General features: G+C 45.4%; 1 protein-coding gene across 1 annotated transcript in view; it reads left to right on the forward strand.

Annotated features, from left to right (window-relative positions):
- Positions 1-9,358: 9,358 nt before the first annotated feature.
- The window catches only part of RAB32 (RAB32, member RAS oncogene family), a 71,803-nt gene continuing 61,181 nt past the window's right edge, over positions 9,359-19,980 (forward strand). Inside the window, exon 1 of the mRNA XM_073557675.1 lies at positions 9,359-9,865. Within this exon, the coding sequence (XP_073413776.1) occupies positions 9,637-9,865 (229 nt within the window). The 5' untranslated portion in view covers positions 9,359-9,636. The remainder of the gene's footprint in view (positions 9,866-19,980) is intronic.

The following is a 19,980-nucleotide window of genomic DNA, read 5'->3' on the forward strand; positions in this document are numbered from 1 at the left end:
ATGTGTACGCTATCCATACATGTTATCTGGGGATACGGTACCCTTTCTAACCTTTGTGCAATCACGTGCAATCCATACTGGGCCTAACACCGTCTGAGCCTGCCTCCTGATGTATAGACATATATTTTGAATGTGTACGCTATCCATACATGTTATCCGGGGAAACGGTACCCTTTCTAACCTTTGTGTAATCACGTGCAATCCATACTGGGCCTAACACCGTCTGAGCCTGCCTCCTGATGTCTAGACATATATTTTGAATGTGTACGCTATCCATACATGTTATCCGGGGATACGGTACCCTTTCTAACCTTTGTGCAATCACGTGCAATCCATACTGGGCCTAACACCGTCTGAGCCTGCCTCCTGATGTATAGACATATATTTTGAATGTGTACGCTATCCATACATGTTATCCGGGGAAACGGTACCCTTTCTAACCTTTGTGCAATCACGTGCAATCCATACTGGGCCTAACACCGTCTGAGCCTGCCTCCTGATGTATAGACATATATTTTGAATGTGTACGCTATCCATACATGTTATCTGGGGATACGGTACCCTTTCTAACCTTTGTGCAATCACGTGCAATCCATACTGGGCCTAACACCGTCTGAGCCTGCCTCCTGATGTATAGACATATATTTTGAATGTGTACGCTATCCATACATGTTATCCGGGGAAACGGTACCCTTTCTAACCTTTGTGCAATCACGTGCAATCCATACTGGGCCTAACACCGTCTGAGCCTGCCTCCTGATGTATAGACATATATTTTGAATGTGTACGCTATCCATACATGTTATCTGGGGATACGGTACCCTTTCTAACCTTTGTGCAATCACGTGCAATCCATACTGGGCCTAACACCGTCTGAGCCTGCCTCCTGATGTATAGACATATATTTTGAATGTGTACGCTATCCATACATGTTATCCGGGGAAACGGTACCCTTTCTAACCTTTGTGTAATCACGTGCAATCCATACTGGGCCTAACACCGTCTGAGCCTGCCTCCTGATGTATAGACATATATTTTGAATGTGTACGCTATCCATACATGTTATCTGGGGATACGGTACCCTTTCTAACCTTTGTGCAATCACGTGCAATCCATACTGGGCCTAACACCGTCTGAGCCTGCCTCCTGATGTATAGACATATATTTTGAATGTGTACACTATCCATACATGTTATCCGGGGAAACGGTACCCTTTCTAACCTTTGTGCAATCACGTGCAATCCATACTGGGCCTAACACCGTCTGAGCCTGCCTCCTGATGTATAGACATATATTTTGAATGTGTACGCTATCCATACATGTTATCTGGGGATACGGTACCCTTTCTAACCTTTGTGCAATCACGTGCAATCCATACTGGGCCTAACACCGTCTGAGCCTGCCTCCTGATGTATAGACATATATTTTGAATGTGTACGCTATCCATACATGTTATCCGGGGAAACGGTACCCTTTCTAACCTTTGTGCAATCACGTGCAATCCATACTGGGCCTAACACCGTCTGAGCCTGCCTCCTGATGTATAGACATATATTTTGAATGTGTACGCTATCCATACATGTTATCTGGGGATACGGTACCCTTTCTAACCTTTGTGCAATCACGTGCAATCCATACTGGGCCTAACACCGTCTGAGCCTGCCTCCTGATGTATAGACATATATTTTGAATGTGTACACTATCCATACATGTTATCTGGGGATACGGTACCCTTTCTCACCTTTGTGCAATCACGTGTAATCCATACTGGGCGTGAGAACGGCTGGTGAGCTGTTAAGCAAGCTACAGCACCTGTGGTTTGCACACGTAAGTTTTTCATTTTTTCAGGAATGACGGTTAGGCCTAATTCCGGAACTGCGGTTGACCTGCACTTACTGGGAAATCATTGTTCGCGGGTAATAATTGTAATCAGTGATCCCCATCACTAACGTTGTTCAGCGGGTTATCTGCACCTGTAAGCGACAAACGCTGGCCTTTTCAGTGTAGCGCACATGCAGCCACGGACATGTAAGGGCATGACACACAAGTTATTGGCCAATCTCATGTGCCAGAGCCTCACGTGTCCCTGACTAGTAAGCCGGACTCGGACCGCGGGGCATGACGGAGTCTCGTTCGTTAACGGAATTAAGCTTGCAATGTGTGCATCTGTTCTGTAGCTGGCATGGTTGAGGTTTCCCAGGTGGAGTCAAATTTAACCGTAGGCTCCACTCCTGGTGGTGCCCTTCTGGACATTCCTTTAAGGTTCAGCTTTGCAACCATACTGCCCACGTAAAACAAACACTTTGCCTTCATGAACGCTGTTTGGAGGGTCATGACTCGTGGGAATAACGCCGCCCAATCAGTTCACCTGCTAGAGAGATCGTTCGTTGCTCCCAAGCATGACATCACACTCCCTAGGAAGAAGGTAATGCCACTGTGGCGACCGTACTCCTGAGGGCGACACAAGTGCACTGATGCCCAGCCACTGCTCGATGAATCTGCTGGTACATTGACCCAGACCACTACATTCCCCTCGCACGCTACACGACCTGAATCTGACCCTGATGCAACTCAGGTTACCCTTCCCATATACAGTTCCATCTTACACGGTGACAAAGAGGAAGCTGCAGATGAAAGTGCAGGTTCGGCCCACCCGCCATCAGACACACCACCGTACTATCAGGGGCCCTGTGCCAGTGCCATCGCCAACGAGTGGGCCCCCCCTGCTTGCTCAGGATCACAGCACTTGCAAAGTTGAAATACTGTGCAGTGAGATGGAAGATGGGGACGACGAGGAGTCCAGACAAGTACAGGGATTCCCTAGCGAGGAGACTTATTTGATTGTTTTCAATGTTGGGACAGCAATTTTTGGGGAGCACTATACTCTGGAGAATGATAGATGGGGCCCACCATACACTGGAACATTCCAAAGGTGGACATCAGACACTGGAGCAGCATTTACAGGGCCCATTATACACTAGAGCATTAGAAATGGGGCCCATTATGTTTGGAGCATTATTTGGGCCCATAAGACAGTGGAGCTTCATCCATGGGGACCAACATATACTGTAGCATTATGTGGAGCTCATCATATACTGTTTCAAACATTATATGGGACCAATGATTCTGTATGGAGAAATAGATGGGCCTCGTCATGAGATGTAAAAAGTGAGGTATTTTTCATTGTACTATACCGCTATTTCTCTGCCGTATCGGAGCATGATGAGTTGTGGTATGTGTTAAAGGGGCGCTCTTTCGCCCAGGGCACATGAAAACCTGCAGCCAGCCCTCCCCCCCCACAACTTTAGCTAAATAACCCCCATTTTTCAGTGCGTAACTTGTATTATGAAGTTAATTAAGGTTGACAAGCTTAAGTAAGAAGAATTGATGCTTTTGGCATTCAAATGGGCACTGTAGGTGTGTTTCCTGTCCTCTCACTGCCGACTTTTATTCCCCATTGACTTACATTGGGTTTCGTGTTTCGGGACGACCCCGACTTTTCCCTATAACCGGACGATCTTGCTCAACCCGACTTTTGGAAAAGTCGGGTTTCACGAAGCGAAACGCGACCCTAAAAAACCAAAAGTTACTCAACTCTACTAATGACATAGAATCATCAAGACCAGAGGGAACAGGAAATCCCACCATAGTATCTTTTACGGTCTCTGACAAACCCTTCCGAAAGAGAGCTGCCAAGGCACCATCATTCCATGTAGTAAGGACCGCCCACTTTTGGAATTTTTGACAGTACAACTCTGCAGAATCCTGACCCTGGCTCAATGCCAACAGGGCTTTTTCAGCTTGATCAATAGCATTAGGTTCATCATACAACAACCCCAAGGCTTGAAAAAAATGCATCCACATTAGTTAGAATAGGATCATCAGGTGTCAAAGAAAACGCCCAATCCTTGGGATCGCCGCGCAGCAAAGAGATGACAATTTTAACCTGCTGCGCAAAGCTCCCCGATGAGCTAGTCTTCAAGGCAAGAAATATTTTACAATTATTCTTAAAATTCAAAAATGTAGACCGATCCCCAAAAAACACATCAGGAGTAGGGATCTTTAGTTCAGCAGCATGTGAATGAGCAAGATAGGCGGAAATTCCCCGCACTTCAGCAGTAAGCTGCTCCACACGATCAGACAATTGGTTAATCTCTATTAAGAAAAAATTCCTCCTACGGCCCCAGAGAAAAAGAGGAAAAAATATACATAAAAAAAAAAAAAAAATTTTGAAACTCTTTTTTTTTTTACAACTCTTTCCTGCTATTGAGTACCCTAGAATCTGTGGTATGGCTGGTGATTCTGTTATGAATGAGTCACCGGAGGAGGAAAAAACAAAAATGCAAGCTAAGTCCAGAAAACCGGAGAGGTTGGTAGCTAACGGATTGCAGACCCCTGAACCTATTCACACAACTAACAGTAGCCGTGGAGTGTTCCTACGGTAATCCTAGACACCTCGTCACAGCCGGAGAGCTAAATAAGCCTAAAAAAAGAAAGGGGAAATCTAAACTGCCCCAGAGCAGACCCCAAAGCAATAGACAGCCCCCAACATGTATTGTCGGTGAAAACAGATGAAAACACAAACACAGACAGAAAGACAGGCAGAGCAAATGATGGGGCCCAACTAACTAGATAGGAAAGGACAGAAAAGATGCTAGCTGCAAGCCACAAAAACCCTACCAAAAATGTCCCAACACGTCTGATAAGAAAAACGGCCCTGAAGTCACTAGACTTCAAAATCCCTATATCAGCACTCCGATATATTCTGAAGACAGAGCAAAAGAGATTTAACTGATCAGGGACAAAATGGAAATTCAGCAAAGCCCCAGCCGGGGCTGGCTGAACACAAAACTAAGCAAATCAGACAAAATCTCATGGAACAATAACAGAGCAAAACTTAGCTTTCAGAAGACAGGAACTGAACTGGCGGCCAGAGCTCAGAGCAGAGAAATCACCAGCAACCTTACAAGGCGTTGGCAGCCTTATATCCACTCAGAGATTCCGGATGTCCAATCGCAATCCACCTGTTCAGAAGACAGGTTTCTCCCATCCAAATCAGTTTCACCACCTCCTTTCACCAGCAGAGGGAGTTCATCGGACATCAAGGGTGAATGAGAAAATGAGCTCACAACAGAGGAAAGCACAGAGAGAGGTCCTCTCCTTTTCAATAAATAATAATTTTAAAAAATGGTGTCCCCTTTATTTGCTAACCAGCCAGACTAAGGCTAGTTTCACATTAGCGTTTGGAGGCGCAGCGGACGCTCAGCGTGAAGCTCCGCCTCTGCCACGCCTCCTCTGGTCAGCTCCGCCTATAGGCGCAAGCCTCTGCATGTGGCCTGCGTACCCTATCTTTAGCATTGGGTACGCAGGCCGGGTGCAGGTATGCTTTTGCCACCACATGCATCCTTTTGACGGTGCGACAAGCGCACCAAAATGCAACACGTTGCGTTTGGTGCAGGTTGCCGCACCGTCAAAAGGACGCATGCGGTGGAAAAAGCATACCTGTACACAGCCTGTGTACCTAATGCTAAAGATAGGGTATGCAGGCCACATGCAGCGGCATGCACCCATAGGCAGAGCTGACTGGATGAGGCGCGGCAGGGGCGGAGCTTCACGCTGAGCGTCCGCTGTGCCCCCATACTCTAATGTGAAACCAGCCTAAAGCAGACTACTGGGACTGGTATTTCAGGCTGGTAAGGATCCAATATCCAAAGATGCGCCAATTGTGGCACTTTACCCAGCTCTTCCCACTTGCCCTGTAGCGGTGGCAAGTGGGGTAATATTTGTGGGGTTGATGTCACCTTTGTATTGTCAGGTGACATCAAGCCCATGGCTTAGTAATGGAGAAGCGTCTATAAGATACCTATCCATTACTAATCCAATAGTTACATGGTAAATAAAGACACAGCAAGAATAAAGTATTTTAATTTAAATAAAGACACAGACTCCTTTAATAATCTTAATTAAACCATACTTATTGCATCACCTATTCCACCAAAGCCATTGACTTCCTGTAATAGAAATAAAATAAAAAAGCAACAATATCCCTGTCTGCCGAGAAGATATACATCCTGTCCCACGACGAGTCCAGTTCTGCTATATCTGTATGTCTTTGGCTGGCTCAACGGTGGCATTATGGCACCATCCAGCCTGACATCCAGACACAGTGGAGCTTGTAGATGACCACTGGAGATAACTCGGACTCTGGCGGTCACCTGCACTGCAGTTCTCACGATCAGCTGATCGTGAGAACTTCGCAAGTGACCGGAGATAACCCCGTCCCCGACCGTCATGTGCACAACAGTTCTTTCTTGCGGTCAGCTCAGATCATCACGAGAACAGCAGTGGATGCGAACTTCCGGCTGTGGCACAATGTAAGACATTATTTAAATTAGTACACATGCGTAGTAAGCTGCGTTCCAGCACTTAATACGCATGGAACTATAAAGATAATGCAGTTTTACCGCATGTAATGATAGTCTATGGGTAATTTAGGCTATGGAGATTGAGCATCTCCGCAACATAAATGTCAGGAACCCCGCACTGCACTTGCTCACTGAGCCTGTGCGTGTGTCCTGAGTACAAAAACAGTGCTCAAAGATACCTGTGGAGCAGGGCAGCAGCGGTGACGATGCGTGCTTCAGAGTATAAGGACCTGAAGCACGTGACTGCTGGGGGCGTGGCCTAAGCTCCACAGAGCTAGGAGCTGTAGGGAAACTCCTAGAAAGGTAACTACAGGTGCGGATTTTTCCACTGCCGAATTGCATAGCAGAAAAATCTGCAGCATGCCCATTCTTTTTGCAGAATAGCGGCGATTACGCTCCCATAGGATTGCATTGATCCGCTTACTTTCCGCATGTGGCTATGCCCACCATGTGGAATTTCCCACACAGCAATGGCATAAAGTGAGACTAGGGACTTTTTTTTTTAAGTGGCGGAGGAATACAGTGCGGAAGGATACCTACCTTCCGTCATTGGATTCCTGCAGCCCGTAGAGAACGGCAGCAACAGCTGATGCTGCAGTTCTCTACCCAAGATCGTCATGGGACACACTCGTGGACTGCTTCGGATCGTGGGTGAGTATTTTTGTGGTTTGTTATGTTAATATTTATTCCGTAAAAGACAATGGCTTCGGGGAACAATGTGACAAGTATTGGTAAGTATGTTACTCTATGTTATATGTACTGTATGTCTATGTATGTATTGTATGAATGTATTGTATGCAGTATGTATGTAGTATATATGTGGTATGTATGTAGCATGTAGTATGTATGTAGTATGTATGTAGCATGCATGTAGCATGCAGTATGTATGTAGCATGCATGTAGTATATATGTAGTATGTATGTAGCATGTAGTATGTATGTAGTATGTATGTGGTATGTATGTAGCATGTAGTATGTATGTAGCATGCATGTAGTATATATGTAGTATGTATGTAGCATGTAGTATGTATGTAGCATGCATGTAGTATATATGTAGTATGTATGTAGCATGTAGTATGTATGTAGCATGCATGTAGTATATATGTAGTATGTATGTAGCATGTAGTATGTATGTAGCATGCATGTAGTATATATGTAGTATGTATGTAGCATGTAGTATGTATGTAGCATGCATGTAGTATGTATGTAGTATGTATGTAGTATGTATGTGGTATGTATGTAGCATGTAGTATGTATGTAGCATGCATGTAGTATGTATGTAGTATGTATGTAGTATATATGTAGTATGTATGTAGCATGCATGTAGTATATATGTAGTATGTATGTATGTAGTATGTATGTAGTATATATGTAGCATGTAGTATGTATGTAGCATGCATGTAGTATATATGTAGTATGTATGTAGTATGTATGTAGTATGTATGTGGTATGTATGTGGTATATATGTGGTATGTATGTGGTATGTATGTGGTATGTATGTAGTATGTATGTAGTATGTATGTGGTATGTATGTAGTATGTACGTAGCATGTAGTATGTATGTAGCATGCATGTAGTATATATGTAGTATGTATGTAGCATGTAGTATGTATGTAGCATGCATGTAGTATATATGTAGTATGTATGTAGCATGTAGTATGTATGTAGTATTTTTTTTTTTTTTTTTTTAACATTTAACACATTAGCCAGATGATGGGACTACTACTGTCCCATCATTGGCTAATGTGTCAATCACTGTCATGGTAGCAGGCATCGCCAGATGGGACTTGTAGTCCCATCGGACGATGCTTGCACAGACCCCCGGACATCAGCACAGCCCCCCGGCAGGCCGGCACAGCCCCCCGGCAGGCCGGTACAGACCCCCACAGGGTGCACAGACCACCGGCAGGCCGGCACAGCCCCCCGGCAGGCCGGTACAGACCACCGGCAGGCCGGCACAGCCCCCTGGCAGGCCGGTACAGACCCCGGGCAGTCCACACAGCCCCCCCGGCAGGCCGGCAGAGACCCCCGGAAGGCCCGAAATGACGGCGCATCATGATGCGCACACACCGCGCATCATGATGACGTCAGGCTGTCAATCAACTTTGAACTTCCGATTCCGATGCCGACTTCCGATATTGAAAAAATATCGGAAGTCGGTATCGGAATTCCAATACAGCAAGTATCGGCCGATACCCGATACTTGCGGTATCGGAATGCTCAACACTAGTGATAACTAAATGGCTCAGGGAACAAAACATAGAGATTTTGGGACCATGGCCTGGAAACTCCCCAGATCTTAATCCCATTGAGAACTTGTGGTCAATCATCAAGAGACGGGTGGACAAACAAAAACCTTCAAATTCAGACAAAATAAAAGCATTGATTTTGCAAGAATGGACTGCTATCAGTCAGGATTTGATCCAGAAGTTGATTGAGAGCATGCCAGGGAGAATTGCTGAGGTCCTGAAGAAGAAGGGTCAACACTGCAAATATTGACTTGCTGCATTAACTCATTCTAACTGTCAATATAACCTTTTGCTACTCATAATATGATTGCAATTATATTTCTGTATGTGATAAAAACATCTGACAAACACACATAAAAACCAGAGGGCAGCAGATCATGTGAAAGTATAATATTTGTGTCATTCTCTAAACTTTTGGCCATGACTGTACATCCTCTGTGTGCAGACACCCCAATAACTATTCAGGAAAAGAAAAACTCTTAAAAAAGGGAGTTTCCTGAAACAGATTCCGATTGAAATACTGGTTTTGAAGCCTCCTAAAACAACTCAGTGTGAACATACCCCAATGGGGACAGTGAGTGCCACTGTGCATGAGGGGCATGTACCTGCCGCGGTAAGGGCGTGGCCAGTGTAGGGGGCGGGGCCTGTGGATTGTGCACGGCTCCGGACTATCTGGGAAGGTCGGTGACAGGACGGGCCGGCTGTGTAGCTCCTCGCCGCGCCCTCCTTCCTCGCCCGGAGGCCGCTTCCTGTCCTGTGACTTGCAGTCAGGTGGTTGGTTCCCTGAGTAACTGGGAGGAGAGAAAAGTGGAGGAAAAAAAAGTTTGCGTGCAGAAAAGTTTGCGTGTGAGCAGAGCGGCTCCCCTGTGCTCGCAGCGAGGGATGCGGACATAGCGCGCCGTACACACGCGTTTGGAGCTGGTGCACTAGGCGTCGCGAGTAAGCGGCGGCGGACGGTGACTACATGGCCGGGGAGCCTGGGGCTGCCGCGGGGGGCCCGGAGCGCAGGGAGCACCTCTTCAAAGTGCTGGTGATCGGAGAACTGGGTGTGGGGAAGACCAGCATCATCAAGCGCTACGTGCACCAGCTCTTCTCTCAGCACTACAGGGCCACCATAGGGGTGGACTTCGCCCTCAAAGTCATCAACTGGGACAGCAAGACCCTGGTCCGACTGCAATTATGGGACATCGCAGGTAGGTGGGCGCCAGCTGATCTCTTAAAGGGGAGCTCCAACAATCTGCTCAGCCATGGGAATCTGACCCAATGTGGCTTTTGACTGTACAGGGAGTGGACTGCTTCACTCTTCAGATGCCCTGATCCTCTTCATTTATGAAGCTTGTAGCAAGATTTCACCTTTTAGGCACCTAGTAGTTAATATTTAATCCAATGTGACCTATAGCAGGCATTTATGGCACCTTATCCAGAAAATCCATAGCTTGTATCGGTTGGTGTTCATTAGCTAGTAATCTGCGGATCAGGGTAACCCCATGTATTACATAGGCGCCTTGCAAGATTCCGAGATCGCTGTGATGATGTTATACCTCCTCCAGGGTGGGATTTGTACCCAGAGTGATCTCCAGGGAGGGCGCATCCTGGGGATTGGAGACTGCAACGTGCCTACAATCAGCCACCCTTAATAAGTCTGGGTTTGTGGCCCGCAAAAACTGTGCAGCTTCGCTGAGTTGCAGATACAGTAAGTCGCACATGGGTCACATGTTGCATATGACTTTCACTTTAATTTGTGACAATTGAGACATATGCTACAAGTGACGGAAAATCCAACACATTTGAAATCTTTCTCAACTCTCTTGCAGTAGGTCGCAACGTGACACAATAGGAAATCATTACATGTAGTTACATGTTGCAATATGACAGTGTTTTAGGCTGTGTGCACATGTTCAGGTTTTTTCGTGTTTTTTTTTTTCGCGATTTTGTTTTTTTTGCCTCTGCAAAACCGCTTAAGAAATGCATACATTAAGCATCCTATTAGAATGCATTCCACAATTTTTGTGCCCATGATACATTTTTTTTCCGCAAAAAACGCATCGCGGAAAAAAACGCAGCATGTTCATTAATTTTGCAGAAAGTCTGCGGATTTGCCACTGTTCATTGTATTAGGATGCTCTGAAAAAAAAAAACGCAAAAAAAAACAAGCAAACGTGAGAAAAAAAAGTGGATTTCTTGAGGAGTCCGGTTTTTCTCAGGAAAAATCTGCATACGTGGGCACATAGCCTTAGCCTTACAGCCATATGCGTGCTGCTCTTATTCCTGTCAATACATAGAACCCGAGTCCTCAGCGCTTTTTCGCCAAAAGTTTGTTGTGAAAATCTTTGAAAAGTTTCTAATTTTTCTTTTAGCAACGTAAGGCTAAATTTTGCGACTTAAATGGTTGGGGCCCCCCATTTGTCAAATTCATGATTGAAGAAAGGACTCATTCAGACACTTGAGCACTGACTGCCAATACATGGACTGACTGTGGGTCACCCAAGCATGACTGCTCCATGTATTTCTGAGTCTGAGACCTGCAAGCAGTCTGAGCTTTATAGTCCAATTAGCATGGACGTCTATTTCGTGCCTCTCCTGTGTACACCTTTTAAAGGGAATCTGTCACCTATTTTTTCAACTATCAGCTGCCGGCACCGCCATCAGGGGCTTATCTACAGCATTCTGTAATGCTGTAGATAAGCCCCCGAAGTAAGCTGAAAAATAAGAAAAGCGAGTTATATTATACTCACCCAAGGGCGGTCCGGGTCTGGTCTTGGTCCGGCACCTCCCAGGGCAGAGCAGTGTGCCTGCGCCGGAGCCACGAAGCAAAGAAGAGGACGTCACGGTTAGAAGATGGGAAGCGCCGAACCGGGCCGCCCCTGGGTGAGTATAAAATTACTTGGTTTTTCTTATCTTTTAGGTTACATCGGGGGCTTTTCTGCAGCCATTACAGAATGCTGTAGATAAGCCCCTGATGGCAGTGCCGGCAGCTGATAGTCGAAAAAATACGTGACAGATTCCCTTTAATAAACCAGGTTTGACAACCTACAATCTGGCTTCCGTCCCCACCGTTCCACTGAAACTGCCCTGACCAAAATTACTAACGACTTATTTACAGCCAAGGCAAAAAGACAATTCTCTATACTCTCTATTCTCCTTCTTTACCGGTCTTCTGCCCTAAACACAGTTGACAACTGCCTCCTACTACAGATCCTCTCTTCCTTTTGAGGTCAAAGACCTTGTCCTATTCTGGATCTCCTCATGCCATAAGGCACCGTCACACTAAGCGATCTCGCTAGCGAGATCGCTGCTGAGTCACAACTTTTGTGACGTAACAGCGATCTCCCCAGCGAGATCGCTGTGTGTGACAGCGATCAGCGAGCGGCCCCCCTGCCGGTATCGCTGATCGCTCTGGGAAATCTCTGGACATTTCTTTGGTCGCTGGTCTCCCGCTGGCCAGCACGCATCGCTGTGTGTGACAGGCGGGAGACCAACGATCAGGTGTAAAAAAAAAAATAATAAAAATATATATATATATATATATATATATATATATATATATATATATATATATATATATATATATATATATATATATATATATATATATTCTCACCTTCCGATGTCCTGCGCAGTCTTCCGGCCTCTCTCCACGCTCCGGTCCCAGTGATCCTTTGCACGAATGACCGCAAGACGTCGCTGCTGCGAGACCGTGACATTCTCGCGGTCATTCTCGCAAAGGATCACTGGGACCAGAGCGTGGAGAGAGGCCGGAAGACTGCGCGGGACATCGGAAGGTGAGAATAACATTATTTTTTATTTTAATTCTATTTTTTACAGGGGTGGCCAGCGATGCCGCACGCTCGGCATCGTGTGCTGATCGCTGGTGAAGCTGTCTGTGTGACAGCTCACCAGTGATCACATAGCGACTTACTAGCGATCCTGACACCTTGATATCGGTGTCGGGATCGCTGGTAAGTCGCTTAGTGTGACGGGGCCTTAACCAACCGCACATTTAGCATTTCCTACTCCCACACTACCTCCCCATCACGCCCTCTCTCTGGAGTACCTCAAAGCTCTATCCTAGCACTCCCTACTATTCTCGATCTATACCCTTGGTCTGGGTCAATTCAAAGTCCTATGGCTTCCAGTACCATCTGTACACTGATGACACTGAGATCTACCTCTCTGGCCCAGATGTCACCTCTCTGCTGTCCTGAATCCCAATCAACATATTGCCCTTCTCCTCTCACTTCCTAAAGCTCAATGCGACAAAACTAAACTCATTATCTTTTTTTCATCTCATATATGTTCCCTAACTGAGCTATTCATCACAATAAATTACATCACACTTTCTCCTGTACCGGAAATCTGCTACCTCGGAGTAACCCTTGACTTTGCCCTATCCTTCAAGCCACACATCCAAGTGCTTGCTGCCTCCTGCAGCTCAAAAATATTTGCAGAATCAGTCCTTTCCTCAACCCTCAATCTACTAAAATGCTTGTGCAAGCCCTAATCATCTACAGCCATGACTACTGCAACATCCTCCTCTGTAGCCTACATTCTAACACTCTTGCACCTCTCCAGTCTGTCCTTAACTCTGCCACCTGACTAGTTCATCTCTGTCCCTGCTACTCCCCTGGTTCCCCCCCTTACAAATCCCTTAATTGGCTCCCAATTCCCCAGCATATCCATTTCAAACTACTAAAACTGATCTACAAAGCCATCCATAACCTTTCTCCTCCGTACATCTCCAAGCTAATCTTCGGATATCTTCCTTCACGTAAACTCTGGTCCTCCCAAGACCTTCTTCTCGCCTCTGCAATTATTCGTTCCTCACCCAATCTCCTCCAAATCCTCTCCCGAATGTCCCCCATCCTCTGGAATTCTGTTCCCTCAGGCTACGTTCACACGTAGTGGAACTCTCGTGGAAATTACCGCGAGAATTCCGAATTCCATTCCGTGGGAAAATCGCATTTTAAATTCCCGCAATTTTCCCACGGAAAAACTAGCATTTTGCAAGTGTTAGCTTGCAGAATTGCTAGCGTTTTCCAAGCGATCTGTAGCATCGCTTGGAGAACTGATTGACAGGTTGGTCACACATAGTGTTTGACCAGTGTGACCAACTTTTTACTATTGAGGCTGTCTATGCGGCATCAATAGTAAAAGATGGGATGTAAAAAAATAATTAAAAATATATATATTGTTAGGCCTCATTCACACGTACAGTTTTTTTCGCGTTTCCGCGGCGGTATTTTCCGCGCATTTTTGCCGCGAAAAGTAAGCATCCCATGCATTCCTGTGGGATTCTGCAAAGCTGTGCTAATGCTGCGGTTTTTACCGCGGCGGAATCTCTTCACGGTAAAAAAAACGCAGCATGCTCACTAATATCGCGGTGATCCCGCACCCATAGGAATGCATTGTTCTGCTTACTTTCCGCATGTGGCTGTGCACACCATGCGAAAAGTAAGCAGAACATTTGCGGATGGTACCCACAGTCCGGAGGAGAGGAGACTGTTCTCCAGGCTCTGGGTACCATATCCCTGTAAAAAAATAGAATTTAAAATAAAAAATATTGTTATTCTCACCTTCCGACATCCCGCGCAGCCTTCCCGCCTCTCTCCACGCTCCCGGTCCCAGTAAGCCTTTGCGAGAGATGACATCTGTTCTCGCGGGATCGCGAAGTCTCGCGGTCATTCGCGCGACGTCATCGCTAATGACCGTGAGATGTCGCGATCCCTCGAGAACAGACGTCATCGCGGTAATTGTCGCAAAGGATTAATGGGACCAGGAGTGTGGAGAGAGAGGCGGGAAGGGTGCGCGGGACGTCGGAAGGTGAGAAAAACAATATTTTTTTTTTTTTTATTATTTTTTACATTCTATCTTTTACTATTGATGCCGCATAGGCAGCCTCAATAGTAAAAAGTTGGTCACACTCGTCAAACACTGTGTTTGACGAGCGTGACCAACCTGTCAATCAGTTCTCCAAGCGATGCTCCAGATCGCTTGGAAAACGCTAGCAATTCTGCAAGCTAATTAAGCTTGCAAAATGCTAGTTTTTCCGCGGGAAAATCAAGGGAATTTAAAATGCGATTTTCCCGCGGAATGGAATTCCGGAATTCTCGCGGTGATTTCCGCGAGAGTTCCGCTACGTGTGAACCCAGCCTTATTCTTACCTTCCGGCGTCCCGCGCAGCCTTACCGCCTCTCTCCACGCTCCCCGTCCCAGTAATCCTTTGCGAGAATTATCGCGATGACATCCGTTCTCGTGGGATCGTGAGGTCTCGCGGTCATTCGCGATGACCGCGAGACTTTGCGATCCCGCGAGAATGGACGTCATCGCTCGCAAAGGATTACTGGGACAGGGAGCATGGAGAGAGGCGGGACGCCGGAAGGTGAGAATAACAATTATTATTTTTTTTTTTTTTTTTAATTTTAAATTCTATTTTTTACAGGGATATGGTACCCAAAGCCCGGAGGACAGTCTCCTCTCCTCCGGACCGTGGGTAGCATCCGCAAATGTTCTGCTTACTTTTCGCATGGTGTGCACAGCCACATGCGGAAAGTAAGCAGAACAATGCATTCCTATGGGTGCGGGATCGCCGCAATTCCGCTAAATTAATGAGCATGCGAAGCGATTACGCCGCGGTAAAAACCACAGCATTAGCACAGCATTGCGGAATCCCATAGGATTGCATGGGATGCTTATTTTTCACATTTTTGCGGCAAAATCGCGCGTCGAAAACGCGAAAAAACCGCCACGTGTGAACATAGCCTCACACTTCCAATTAGCCACCACATTTGGATCCTTCAGACGGAACCTGAAAACCCATCTCTTCAATAAAGCTAGTAGTGTGCAATGACCACGCTGCCACCTCACCAACTCCAGAGCCACTGAAACGCCCCAACCTACTGTCTCCTTCCTCATCATCCTGTAGAATGTAAGCCCACCAGGGCAGGGTACTTATTCCTCTGTACCAGTCTGTCGTTGGTTTGTTTACTATAAGTGATATCTGTAATTTGTATGTAACCCCTTCTCATGTAAAGCACCATGGAATCAATGTTGCTATATAAATAAATTATAAAAATCAGCCACCTCCGGCTCCACCCCTCCTCGATCAGCATGAAAAATGCCTGTGTAGATGAATCTGGGTTATTGGTTATCTTGCCTAAACCCTGCAGGGCCTATTGTAAGGCTTAGTTCCCACAATGAGTTTGAGGTTTTTTGTTTTTTTTTTTTTGCTGCATGTTTTTTGGAAAAAAAAATGCAAGTATCCCATTTGCTTAATGGGTTCTGTGAGGGCTCTCACAGAGGAAGGGGTGTCGACTTCACTCACCTTGGGGGAGGGGAGAGAAGGACAGGCAGGGATCAGCTCTCTGGCACCACCACTTGCTCCAGGTCAGTCAGGGAACTGCACTGAGGGCAAATAGCCACCGGAAAGGCTTACCTTAGAGGTACGAGTTAGTGAGGCGCTCCCAGTAAGGGGGATGTATATCACCTGTCCAGGCTGGGGATATATATTTAAACCTCCCAGCCGTCACTGCCAGAGTTCCTCGCTAAACAATACGGTATTCTGTCACCAGTTCCTCGTTCGACATAAGCCCCGTCCGACAGCAGGCTTATATCGGGTCAGAAATCAACCCGGGTAGCGTACAATTGACTAACAAGTGTGCGGACATGGTGAATCGAGATAAAAGAGCAGCCCAAGATTAATTTTATATTGAATCACCGAAAAGGCACACTAGAAATATACAGGTATATATTTACAAGACAAGAACAATATACAGGTATACAGTCACAAGTGTAGTACAAGGATAGTCTATAGATAGGTTGCAATTACCATATTATGTAGCACGTGATCACAGGTCCAAATCTTAGTTACATGGTTCCCTTGACCGCGTCAGCTAACCGGTCCTCTTGCCAGTAGAAAATGAGGGTCTGCCTTATATCTCCTAGGCTGTTCCCTCCCATACTCTGCTGCCCCCCCCTGGGCTGGGCTGCCTCCCTCCTCCCATGTCTGAGAATAAGAGTTTCTGTCCAGAATTGTGGATGGCCCAAAGCTCTGAATGTGTTGGTTGTGCAACCACTGGGTTCCGCTGGATTTTATCTGCGCATAGAGACCAAATACGCCTACCGTACGTAATTCTTGTTAGCTATGCTTTATAACTCCATAATGCAGGGTTTTGGAGGTAGCTAAATATGGGCGCGTGGAGAAAGGAATTCCGGTTATGTGCTCGGCTAGTCTCAGATTGCATTCTGTTATTATAGGTCATTTTCCAGATTCAATACCTCCAGAGCCTGCTGTGACTAGTTGTACCATGGGGTCTCCATGTGCTTCAGTCAAAAGAGCCAGATGGCTGCAGCTGCAAAAAAAAGTTTGCACCCTTGTGTTAAGAGCTTCAGAGTTTCTTCCTAGCTCTTTTAATTAAAAGAAAACAATGATCCTGTGGAATCCCAAGGGTGAGGGGCACATTTCAGGAGGGGAGAGACTTTTACTTCGTCCCTCCCAGGCGCCTCCTGCTCCACCCCTCCTCCTTGAGATCAGCATGAAAAATGCCAATCTTGATGAATCTGGGTTATTGGTTATCTTGCCTAAACCCTGCAGGGCCTATTGTAAGGCTTAGTTCCCACAATGAGGTTTTGTTTTTTGTTTTTTTTGTATCCTGCATATTTTTTGCCGTGTGTCCGTTTGAAAAACATGACGTAGGGTTCTTTTTTCCCCCTTCACGCTTGATGGACAAAATGCGCGCTGCACATGTGCACCCTGATGACACACAGATATCCTCAGTGTGATACCTACCGGCATCTGCTGCTGAATGCAGCTCTCATGCTAAACAGACAGCTGTGAGCTGATATTAACCCCTTTCCGACATTGGGTGTAATAATATGCCACGCCTGAATCCCTCCCTTTGATATGGGCTCCAGCGCTGAGCCCACATCTTTCCTGGCACATCTCCGCTGTTTTTAACAGCTGAATTGTGGCGAATCGCGATCCACTTGCAGCTGTTAACCTGTTAAATGCCGCTGTCAATCTGACAGCGGCATTTAACACGCGCTTCAGGTAAGCGCACCAGAAATCCCACCCATCGTTGACCCAGTCACTTGATCGATGGGTTAGCATGACAGCCAGAGGTCTCCAGCAGACCTCTATGGTTGTCATAGCTAGATTGCTATGAGCGCCGCCCGGTGGTCAGCGCTCATAGCAATTGAGTGTTTCTGCTACATACAGGCGATCTGATCATCGCCTGTATGTAGCAGAGCCAATCTGACAACTTCAGCTTCTAGACTTCCATCGAGACTATTGAAGCATGCAAATAGTAAAAAGGAAAAAAAAAGTTTTAAAAAACATTGAAAAAATTTAACTTCAAATCACCCCCATTTCGCCCCATTCAAAATAAAATAATAAAAAAATCAAATATGCACACATTTGGGCGATTCTGAACGCAGCTATACCAATCTATCAACGTAAAAAAAATTAATCCGATCTCTGAATGGCGTAACAAGAAAAAAAAAATTCCAAACACCAGAATTACGTTTTTTGGTCGCCGCTAAATTGCAATAAAATGCAATAACGGGCAATCAAAAGATTGTATATACACCAAAATGGTATCAATAAAAAGTCAGCTCAGCGTGTAAACAACAAGCACTCATCCAGCCCCAAATTACAAAAATTGGAGACGCTATGGGTCTTGTGAAAAAAGGCGCTTTTTTAATTTCGTTTTTTTTTTTTACCAAAGTTTGGATTTTTTTTTTTTTTTATAACTTAAATAAAAAAAAGAACCTAGACATGTTTGTCTGTGAACTCGTAATGACCTGGGGAATCAATGGCAGGTCAGGTTTAGAATTTAGTGAAAATGGTTAAAAAAAAAAACAAAAACCTGTAATTGCACTTTTTTTTGCAATTTCACTGCACTTGGATTTTTCTTTCCTGTTTTCCAGTACACTATATGTTAAAACTAATGGTGTTGTTCAAAAGTACAACTTGTCCTGCAAAAAACAAGCCCTCACATGGCCATGTTGACCATAAAATAGTTATGGCTGTGGGAAGAAGGGAGCAAAAAAAACGAAAATACCTCTGATCATGAAGGGGTTAATAGCCTAGGATGGGGCCATGACTATTGTCCCCACTCCCAGACTAAGAACATTAGCCCCCAGCTGCCCCAGAAATGGCACCTCCCTTAGATGCGCCAGCTCTAGCGCTTTGTCTCTGCTCTTTCCACTTGTCCTGATGTGGTGGCAAGTAGGGTAAGAGTTGTGGGGTGTTCAGCTGTTTTATGTCTGCTGATATCAAGCCTAGGGTTTAGAATGGAGAGGTGTCTCAGTCAAATTTAATAAAGTGACAGAGTAAAGTTCTTTATTTGAACTACACTCCCCAAAACTTGTACCCATTTATTCAGCAAAAATTAAAAAAAAGCAAAGTTTTATACTCTCCTTTCCCCGATAATCCATTAGTGCCAGATGTGCTGAGCTTGAAAAGCGCTGCCTGTGACCAGCCGTAACCTTAATGATGTCACATGTTCTCATGCTGTGTTCCAGCTGGTGTGGTGAGAGGTCGAATCACTGATCACCATACAGATCGGTCGTGAGACATGGGCATTAATGGATTATCCGTCAGGTGAGTATAACTTGGCTTTTTTTTTTTTTTTTTTTTTTTTTTATCTCTTGGTGAATAAATCGGTAAGAGGGTCAGGAGTGCTTTTCAATTAAAGGACTTTACTCAGTCTTTATTAAATTTGACTATGGGGTTAGTTTGATAGATGTCACTCCATTACTAAACCCTGGACTTGATGTCAACAAAGATATATCAGCTGACATCAACCCCACAACTATTACCCAAGTGGGAAGAGCGAAGGCTAAGTGCCAGAATTGGCGCATCTAATAGAGGCGCCATTTATCCGGCAGCTGAGGGCTGATGTTCTTAGTCTTGGAGGGGGGACCTTTCCTAGGCTATTAATATCGGACTGCAGCTGTCTGTTTTAGCCTTGCTGGTTGGTAAATATAGGGGTGACCCCACATAATGTATTTTTCTTTTTTTAGGAGGGAGGGAATCTCTCCAATGATCATTAAAGGCTAAGTAAACAGCTGTGAGCTGAAATTAATAGCCTGAGAACCTTCTCAGAATATTAACATCAGCCCCCAGCTTTTTTAAGTACAAGTACAGAAAAATAAGCATGCAAAGTACGGATTAGAAATCACACTGATACATCCATCTCACTGACATATCCATCTATCTATAAGATTTCTCATAGCTATCTCTACCTTTGAGTATAGTTAATAACTAAAACTCCCATTACTGGTGCTACACTTCATTTCTCTACCTTTG

This window comes from Dendrobates tinctorius, unplaced genomic scaffold (assembly GCF_039654945.1).
Source record: "Dendrobates tinctorius isolate UK_male_01 unplaced genomic scaffold, ASM3965494v1 ptg000250l, whole genome shotgun sequence".
NCBI lineage: Eukaryota > Metazoa > Chordata > Amphibia > Anura > Dendrobatidae > Dendrobates > Dendrobates tinctorius.